Here is a 10,133-nt window from a genome sequence, read left to right on the forward strand (position 1 = left end):
CCCATTGAGCTGGGCCAGGGCAAGGGGATGGAGCAGAGATCTGACAGTGGTGAAAAGCAGCGGGGTTTGGTCCTGTGTCCCTGATGCTCCTCCGCTGCAAGTGCCACTGTGGCCACGCAGGGGCCAACACAGGGACTCTGGAGACTGACCTCTGGCATCTGTTTTTTGTGAAGAACCCACCACCTCGCACTAGGGAGGAGACTCTGGTCTGTCTCCACACCCATGGGTTGTTTGGTTTGTTCTTTTCACTTGGAGTGGGAGAAACTCCCCGCTGCTATTCTTCACTGTAAACGAGGAACGCTTGTTGCTGTAGTTTGTGGCCAGACCCTGAGCACAAGCGTTGCTTCCTCAGGAAGATGACAGGGTGTATTCAGGTGATCTCCTGGAGCTGTTCTGCGTTGCTGACCTGAATCCATCCAACAGAGGTGGCAGCTGGTCCAAAACCAAAGCACGGGGTGGACAGAGCTGTGGTGGAAGCGGCACAGCTGCTTCCATTTCTCTGTGCCGCACTGTGGGGTTGACTGCCCAGTGGGGCTGGGCTGCGGGAGCGAGCAGGGACACAAGCTCCGCATCCCTGAACCAGCGACATCCAGCAGACAATGAGCAGCAACAGGCTGTGAGGTTTGTTTGGGCGTTAATACAGCTCTGCCAGCAGAACTGTTAGCGCAGACTGTGCAGGGAAGTCTCTGTCAGAAGAGACACCTCAGGAGATAAAGGGCCTTTTGTCAGCACATCTGCCTCTACCTCAGAAGTGGTGCTGGCAGCATCCCGTGCAGGGCGAGGTGGGATGTTTCACATTCCTGGAACACAGAGCTGTTCCCTCAGGCCTGCCCAAGGACCCAGCTGGCATTTCAGCTGCATGGGCAGAGCCCGCACTGCCAGCCCCAGCACTGCTGAGCCCAGCCAGGGCAGAGGGCAAGGCAGGGCAGGGCTGTGGCAGGGATCTGGGTGACAAAGGAGAGCAAGCCAAAAGGGAAAGTCACCTGAACTCATTCCCACTACTGTGACTACTTTGATTAACACAGCTTAGGCTGTAAGAGCCTTGAGAGGAGAGAGTGAAGTGAAGGGGTCTTGTGGATTTACCTGGGGCTGTTTTCCATTGCTGGAGGGTGTCACCTCCAAGCACATCTAGTCCTCTCCAGGGCCAAGTCAGCTGGATGGACAGGGAGCAGGAACTCAGGGAGATGGCCTCCAGGAAAAGAGCAGCAAAATGCTGCTGCAGGGCCGTAACACTGAATAGCCACAACTGTTTCTGAAGCGACCCTCTCTGTGCTCTTGGATAAGATATTGCATGTTAATGCCTGCAAATCTGATCATTCCAAGGATCTGACCATCCACATACAACCAAACAAAAGCTCACCACAACGATCCTCAAAAGCGAGCCTGTCACGACATAAGAAAACAAACCAGCGCTGAACAGTAATTACAGCCCATATCGCTTTAATATCCCGCACTGCTTGTAATTGCTCATTTCTGGGTGGAGGGTTTGTGGTGGGGTGGTTCTTACACAGAGGGCAAAGGGACGTCGCTTTATATCATTTGTTTCTGAAAGAGAAAAATCCAGGTAACCAAAACCCACCCTGCCCTGATACACAGCCATTGCTTATTCAGAGACGCTGCACTTAAGGGACTACATATTAACACAGATAAAGTGCTTCTTTTCCAGGGAAGTTTCCAAGATAGAAAAAAATCCTCTCTATTACTGAAGAATTTTGTCTCTATTATTTCTAGAGCCTTTTGTTTAAGAAAAATGAAGTGCCTGAGCTGAACCAAGTGAGCTGGGGAGCAGCACAGCAACATGCGCAGAGTGCTGACAGGGTCGGGTTTTAGTGCCTCTCCTTCGCAGTTCAGGAGCGTTCTTAAATACAGAGATAAAATCAATATTCCTCTTTTAGTGATAGATTTGACAGAAAAAGTGCAGAGGGGCTGATTCCTTCACTCGGGGCGCGCTCCGGCACGGTGTCTGACCAAGCCTTTACGTGATGACGGTCGGGCCGGTGCGGCCGGTTCTTTCGTGAAGCTGAGAAAGTTTCAGCGCGATAGAAATGAGAGGTGCCAGCATGACCTGCAGAAAGGAAGGAGATGGCTCAGAACTGCAGCGCAGAGCGGCACATGTGGCCCAAGCACCTCGTGCCCACCCTTCTGGTGCAACGGGGCAAAAGTTCAGTTCGTGCCTCTCCGAATGTGGTTTCTTTTACTCTTTTCATCAATAATGGCACAGGAAGTGATGCACAAAGAGCTCAAAGACTGTTTGCTGGGGAATATAAGATGAGGAGTATTTCCTCCCATGCCTACAGGAGAGGTCAACAGCATTTTTAAATGATGCTGTGAAGAACATGCATTAAACTTAGTACAGAACACGTCAGCATCATCTTATACCCAACTTATACCCAACTTTTACCCCCATTTATTTGTTTTAAACAAGCATCTCCCAAACCTGGTGTGGAAATGAGCTTGTTTTATCCCTGGTGATGCAACACTTCAACTAAAGAGTCAGTTGAGGACTGAAGCAGTGTCCTCCCACACCCGCAACAAGCCACATGTGTCACATAAACAAACAGGAAAGCTCATGTGCGACTGCAGGAGCAGCTCTGAGGGATTCTGGGTGAGTAACACTTGTTCCACACAGCTTTTTTTGTTAAATAAACCTATTTCTAGCGGGATTAAAGATACCAAAGCCCTTGCTTCCAAAATACCTCCACACAGCTCTGAGCAAAGCAGCGCTAAGCAAAGACTGACGTTTCTTCGGAAGGTTGGGAGCCAGCGGTGCCACGGCTGAGGTGCAATGCTTACCTGTGGGTCCTGATGGATCTTCTGAGCGTCCTTCTCATAGCTGTCGATGTATAGCCGCACGGTTGCTCCGGCACTGCCGGTACCACTCAGTCTGAAGATGATGCGGGAGCCATCAGAGAAGATGAGCCGCAAGCCCTGGTGAGAAAGAGGTGGAGAAGAGCCTCTCAGCTACATGCCTCTTGTATGCCCAAGTATTTTCCACAAGACCCAGCGTGGCTGTGCCTGACCTGCACGATTCCCGAGCTCCTCCGCTTCAGGCAGCCACAGAGGGCTCCTCTGTTACTCTCCCCCCACTCCCAGAGGAGCTAGTGTCCCTCCTAAACCACTCTGGAAAACTTGCTAGAGCTCCTCAACACTAAGCACATCGCGGCTGTAAGGTTCCTCGCCCCAGTGCTTGCTGGGAAACAAGAGCCAGGGGCTGATCAGACACAGCGTTATCAACCCACTGCCCTTCCATGAAAACAGGACATAAAGACAACGCTCCTGTCACCCCAAAGGTGAGGAAATCATTCCTGCAGGATCCCTCCATTATTCCTTCCCACTTACACAGTGCTCCCACACTGTGCTGTCAAACCCATCCACTGACCGGACATTTTTATTTCAATAATCTCTGGTGACAGGGTTCTCATCTCACGTGAGACTCCTGACACTCCCACACACCTGGCACAGCCGCTCTGCACTGCTCCCTGCCCTCTTGAGGACAAGAACTCAAGGAGTGTCACCAGCTCGGGGACAAAGGCATCTAGGGAGGACTTGCCTGCAGCAGCCTGGGGGTCTGGTGCTAGACACAAGACAATACCTGAACAGGAGGGATTTGCCTTGTGCTTCAGTGAGGTTTCACACCCTCATTCAGAAAACCTGTTGCTCAGCTGCTGCCCCATCGCCCAAAGGATCCCCATCAACTGGGCTCCATCACACTCACATCCACACACATTCCCCTTCTGGTTGGCTACAGAAAAGTTCTGCTTCCCCTCCAAGCCCTGCTGGGGCTGGAGCAGCCTCCAGACCCTTCCTTTGCTTCCAAGGCAGCAATTTCCCCTCATGCAGGGCAGGATCTCACCAGCAAACAGACGGCAGCAAAAATTTTCAAAGGGACAAATGGAACGTTCCTCTTTAAAACAGGTGCAAAACGCAACGAACAAAGATGAAGTACAAAATACACCATGCTGAGGTCACAATCAGTCCAGGTGAGACTCTGCCCACCTGGTTTCTGGAGACGCTTCCATCCACAGGGTCATTGTACTCAAAATTATCAGCTTTCTCAACCGTGTAGACTTTGTCACCGCATGACAACTGCTTCCCCACAAAGGAGCGGTCAAACATCACCGCCTCCAAATCCTTCATCATTTTGTTTGCTGCATCTGCATCCACCTCTTCATAGTCGTATCTGCAATCAGTCACCACGAAACACGGATTAGGAAGGGGAGGCTGTGACGAGTAGCAATGTTTTGTGAATTAAACGCTGTGGCGTACCCCACAGACGTCCTCTACCTCCTTACTGGAGGAGAGGATGGGAAGGAAAGAGAGGAGGATTCGCATGCAGCGAAATAGCTGGGATGTGACACAAAGCCGCGGGATGCACTGCAACATCCCACAGGCATTTGGTATCAGGAGGGATGAAAGCGCAAACCATGCTGTCTTGCCCTGGGCGTATGGAAGAGGAAGAGCTGCATTCCCACAATGCTGACAGCAGAAAATTCATCCTAACTCTGCTGATGGGATCTCAACAGCTTCCTTGTGATAACAGCTTGGCCTGAACACCCTCCTGTGCAGCCCCACAGCAAAACGCAGGTGTGGCTGCGGTACACCATAATACACCAGTGCGGCAGAGCCAGCTTTGATCTCGTTCACCCCGTACAAGAGGCAGCAGAGAGCGGCTGAAGCACACGTCAGGCTCCGAGATGTTGTACGCTGATGGCCAGTGTGATTTGCACCGCTCTGCCTGGCTGGCGAGATGGAGCAGGCACAGGCCTGCTAACCTGCCTACCGCTGCGCTTCGCTTGCTCTGCGGACATTCCACCAGTGCCTTTTGATTCTAAACCTTGGCATGTTTTCCACAGCTTTAAATGTCTCAGATGGATCCTGACTTTGAGCAGGGGAGGGGGAGAAGAAGGGGAGGAAAAAAAAGGAAAAGGCGAACTTTTCCATTTGTCACTTTGAGAGAGAATTTTCATGTAGGTCTTCCAAGCTGAGAGATTCCTAATGTTTTCACTCTGGACAGTGTTCCTACCTCTACAGTTTAAAGCAGAGTATTTGGGGTGTAAACAGAAACTCAGCCAGGTAAATCACAGAATCATGGAATGGCTTAGGTTTGGAAGGGACATTTAAAGGTCATCTAGTCCAACCCTGAATATAAAGAAGGGCCTAGGAGCTGGACAACCATTCAAGGAGACATTGCCGTGACTGAAGGCGTTACAAATTACCTTGTGATTTGTGGTCTCAAGAAACATACTGTTCCAATGGCAAAAAAGACTCTTGCAAGAAAAAAATCTCCATTAAAAGAAAAAAAGATACCCTGCATATATAAAACATACAGACTTTGCAGGCCTCGATACCTACTAGATTTATGTTTAGAATGTCCTAAACTGGATGTCGTGAAAGGTGATACCCACTGGTTTATTTAACCCAGATCTAGAATCACGGAATTGTTTCGGTTTGAAGGGCCCTTTCAACTCCTCGAGCCCCCCCATTCCCCCAGCACTGCCAGGTCACCACTAACCCCTGTCTCTCAGCACCACCTCCACATGTCTTTAAAACACCTCTGGGCACATTGCACACTGCAGGAAACTGCTCAGGGAGCTTTAAATTACCCCAACAGGACAGAAGCAGTGAGTGCAACGAGGCAGGAACAGCGCTGCAGCAGCACACGCCGGTGCCTTCAGTGCCTGGGGCTCTGACCTCGGAGGGCTGGATGCAGGACAGAGGTGAGTGTGAGGCATTGGGAGCACCTTCCCCACCTGGTGAAGAAGTTCCTGCCGTACTTCTGCCAGTGATCCTTCATGATGTCCTCCACGCTCTGCTTGCGCGTGGCTAGGATGGACAGCCAAGCCAGCACGGCCCACAGCCCGTCCTTCTCGCGGATGTGGTCAGAGCCTGCAGGGAGCCACAGCAGAAACACATTTCCCACCTCCTCTCATGCGAGAGTCTGTGCTACGGCCCTACCTTGTCTCCTCTCCCTCATCCAACTGGCAGCCGCACAAACGCACAAATGGAAGGCATCTCACGAGCTCGATCCCTGCTGTATCGTTAAAACGGTTCAAGATATCATCTGCTTTTCGCTATAGCCCAAATAAAACATTCGGCCCCTTTTAACAGGCACACACACACACACTCATTGTTCACAGATCCTTAATTCTGTTCCCAAGGAGCTAATGGGGAATGCACAGTAAAAAGGTCATCAAAAAACCCAGGAACATGCAAAGGAACAGCTCAGGAAGGATGAACATCAACCTCCTCAAGCAGCTGTCCCGTACCATCTGCCAAATCAGCACACTCTGATCAGCACAGATGCTGGCTGAGCACCAACAAAAATGTCAGCCCTTGCTGAGGAAGCCAAACCCTAACAACTCCAAAATTACACTATGACTGAGAGCGGAGCAGCTTGCTGGATGGCCGACGGCGCTGCCAGGAAGGACTTCATTCACGTGTGGAAACCAACAGAGCGCCTCGTGCCTGCTCTCGCTCCCGCACGCCTGAAAGGCACAGGGAGGCTGTGAAAGACCCTGTTTTGGCTAGAGGAGGGTTCCCCCAAAGCAAGCCCTGCTCAGAGAGCAGAAGGTTGTCACAGGCCCTTGCTCTGGGAACACAGCGGACAGGGGCTGCTGCCAGCAGCGGGGTAGGGACTGCGCAGCACCCAGGCTCTCGAGAAACCCGAGAGGGTGTTGCAACTCCGACAGCACCCTGAACACCTAAATTAAACGAGGGATCAAGTGGCAGCCCAGAATACATCTAACTCATGCTCCACGCTTCTGGCTTGCAAGTTCGGCGCCTTGCCCCAGATGCACAACTTCTGATTTTTGTCCTTCGAGCTCTGGAAAACCTCCAGACAGGCATTAATGGAATCCCAAGGAGCCAGGGTACGCCTGCTGATGCAGAGAGCACTCCAGAGCTGACATTTCACCCTCAAGAATTGCCAGAGTGGTCAGTCACCTGGGGAAAAAAGGCTGGGGGCTGGGGCACGGGTTACACACTGCTTTACACAAATCCCACCATTGTGGACGCAGCAATAAATTACCCTCACGGTCCTTTACAGCGGAGAGAGCTGTGCAGAGGTGATGGAGAGGAATGCTAAATAAACAGGAGTCCCATGTGATGTATCAACTTATTGCTGGAATAAAATACCCCAGAAAGCAAGCAGGAATTCTGTCATGTCGCATTACTCTAATTGCTCCTGGACTCCAGTCCCACCGGGTCACAGTTTGTTTCAATTTTTACTGGGTCTACTTGGCTGCTCCTTCACCTCTCTCCCCTTCAGCACTCACATTCTGGCCGGCTCCAGGCAACTCCTCATTAACTTATTATCAAACAGCCTTCCTGGCCCCTTTTCATTCCGTTTGCCAGATGGACAAACCCTGCCTTTGCATTGGGGGGAATCCAATACTCCTGGGCCTTTTCTTAATTTGTCCCCCCAAAAAGTACTTAAGTCCCTGGCCACTGGGGCATGATGCTGCACAGCTGAAATCTCAAACCTCTCTCTCAGCCCCTGCTGCAAATGGAACCGGTCACTTTAACTCGTAGAGTCAAATCACTTACCTGCTGGAGGCTGGAGAGGAACCCTGAGCTCATTGCTCGTACAATAAAAGATGGAAACGATTTCAGAGAGCTGCTCTTCAGAGACCATCTCCTATCAGTGGCTCCTTGAATCATTTGCTGCTTTTTGTTTTTATTTATTTACTGAAATGCCGGTGCCTTCTCATTTGCCAAAGTCCAGAACATAAACTTAACGCATTAAATCATTCAGAGCAAAACTCCAAAATCTTTCCTTACTCGTGATTTACTTCACGATTTCTTTATGCAGATATCCCATTTTCTGAAATTCGCCTTTCCTGCCAACCTGGCACCAGATCCCGTGTATCAGAATAGCATCTGACTGCACAAATATTGCCACTGCAGACTGCTCCATCCCCACAGCAAACTGCTTTCGTCCGGAACATGCCAGTGTGATGCCAGTTCCTTTGCTACAGAAAAGCTGGGGAACTCCTTTCACGTAAGTTGTGCACCCCAGTTCCAAAAAGCTCAGGCATTTGGGGATTTAAGGCCATCTCTGCTCTGTGAGGCACGGAGCTAAAATGTTTTGCTGAAATATGGGGTGGTGGAATGAAAGCACACAAGGTTCGAGCCTGAAATCATCCAACCTAAACTCTCTCGAGACTCTGTGCCTTGTATATCCTACCAGCTGCCCCCCGTCTTCAGGAAAAACAAGACCCTGGGGAGAATTCAGACCAGACAAAACTCAGCCTTTGTGCAGGAATTGGGTGCTGACCTCCCGCAGGCAGGGGAGGTCCCGTTTCCACAGTCAGCACATTAAAAACATGCTAGTAGGTGCCATGGGAGCACTCAAACCGCCGAGGCCTCCCGGGAGCATGGAGCGTTCTGAGCACGTCGCTCCGGTGCTGAGCAAAATCTGCTCGTTTTAACTCCTCTGCACAAATAATATGCACAAACATCACGTGTGTACCCCTAGTAAATTCCTGAAGATGTTCACTTTGTTTCTCAGTAACCTAATAACTTGCTTAGACTGTTCAAAGGCGAGTGTTAATTTAAACTTTATAAATCATACCTTGTTTTTAGAACAGGAAAATGAGGGCCCTATTAAGCTCTGAGATTTAATAGTGACCTGAAACCTCCCCTAATAAAACTGCATGCTCCAAACCATATTTCTTTCCAGAAATGAAAACATTTAGAAGGTTTTCCTGGCCACCAGGAGTTGAAAAATACATTTAACACGGCACTTAATCCCCATAGACTCGATGACCGGGCTAGTAAAGAGGCCCTTAAACTTCCTGCGTATCTACAATGCCTTCCTAAATAACCGAAAGGAGACCGAGCTCTTGCCTAACAAAACTTCAAGCATTGTCTTCGTTTCCACCAGTGATTCCTACAAGCTTTCTTTTTTATTTTATTATTTCAAAAGCATTAACAGCTACACATGAAAGATAAATCCCAAGCTACCAGCACAACACAGAACTAAAAGGAGGAGTAATCCCGTTATGGGTGAAATCAGCATCGGTGACTTACCAGTACCAAAACTTTCCTCTCCACACAGAGACAGTTTGTTCGCATCCATCAAGTTCCCAAAGAACTTCCAGCCAGTTGGAGTTTCGTACAAAGCAATCTTTGTAGCGTGGGCCACCCTTCAAAGGGAAGAAGGCTGAGTCACATCACAGCTGGGCCCTCAGTGCTCCCCCGCGAAATACTGCAGCAGGAGCTTCACTTGCTACCAAGCATCTCTGTTGGGGTGACACTGGAGGTGGGTCATGCCCCTGTTTTGAATTTTTTATGACGAACAATTCTTTTACGATGAGCAATCCTCTACTTAAGCCCTGTATAACGTCTGGGAAGTGGGTGGGACATGCAACTAAAGAATAACTAAAAATTGATTTAGAAGAGCTACATGTTTAAAGTTGTAGATCTCAGAGCATTTAACAAAGAAACTACCACTATCCAATTTAAAAAAAAGGGTGGGAAGGACCATTTGTTTGGGTCTCTCTGTAAAAAAAGAGGAAGAGCCAAGAGCAGAGCCCAGCTCTGCCCAAAGTCCCCAAACAGGATTTCATACATGAGATTTCACCACTCAGCCAGCCCTGGCACTGCTTCACCCCTCGGGCAGACCATGCTCTTGCTCCCCACTACAGAGACAGGTTAAAACACAAAAAAAGGGGCAGTCCCTCTGCTTGGCAGGGCTCCCCTCCCCTCCACCACTGCGCCCAGAGGTAGACAGTACCTGTCAAGAGCCCCGCTGGTGGGCATGCTGCGGGCAAAGCCCCGCACTCCGGTCTGCTGGAAATAAGGGATGCTGAATATATTGGCAGCGATGACGGCGACGGAGTCGGAGGGGTTCACAAAGAAGCCGTGTTTCCCGAGAATCATGTTGCGATCCTGGTGAAGACAAGAGAGAAACAGCTCTCACCTCTGCTCAGCACAAGCAGGCTGCAATGGCAGAAGCTGTTCGAGTTGGCAGGCGCAGCCTATAAACCCAACGACTCAGAGCAATTTTTTACTGTACTGAAACAAATACAGAGGTTTGAAAAAGTTAAGTAGCAGCAGCACCTCTACAGACCTCTACATATTTCACCTTCCTGCTGCTTTTTCACAGCCGTTAAAGCTCCTTAAAGACAGTT

General features: G+C 50.0%; 1 protein-coding gene across 1 annotated transcript in view; it reads right to left on the reverse strand.

The window, feature by feature from the left end:
• Positions 1 to 1,959: 1,959 nt before the first annotated feature.
• PGM1 (phosphoglucomutase 1) overlaps positions 1,960 to 10,133 on the reverse strand; it is a 15,065-nt gene continuing 6,891 nt past the window's right edge. The window contains exons 6-11 of the mRNA XM_010143753.1: positions 9,737 to 9,891; positions 9,031 to 9,146; positions 5,751 to 5,886; positions 3,997 to 4,180; positions 2,794 to 2,928; positions 1,960 to 2,065 (exon numbers count right to left, since the gene is read on the reverse strand). Coding sequence (XP_010142055.1) covers positions 1,976 to 2,065; positions 2,794 to 2,928; positions 3,997 to 4,180; positions 5,751 to 5,886; positions 9,031 to 9,146; positions 9,737 to 9,891 — 816 coding nt within the window. The 3' untranslated portion in view covers positions 1,960 to 1,975. The remainder of the gene's footprint in view (positions 2,066 to 2,793; positions 2,929 to 3,996; positions 4,181 to 5,750; positions 5,887 to 9,030; positions 9,147 to 9,736; positions 9,892 to 10,133) is intronic.

The sequence above is a fragment of the Buceros rhinoceros genome, unplaced genomic scaffold (genome assembly GCF_000710305.1).
Source record: "Buceros rhinoceros silvestris isolate BGI_N320 unplaced genomic scaffold, ASM71030v1 scaffold19109, whole genome shotgun sequence".
Classification (NCBI taxonomy): domain Eukaryota; kingdom Metazoa; phylum Chordata; class Aves; order Bucerotiformes; family Bucerotidae; genus Buceros; species Buceros rhinoceros.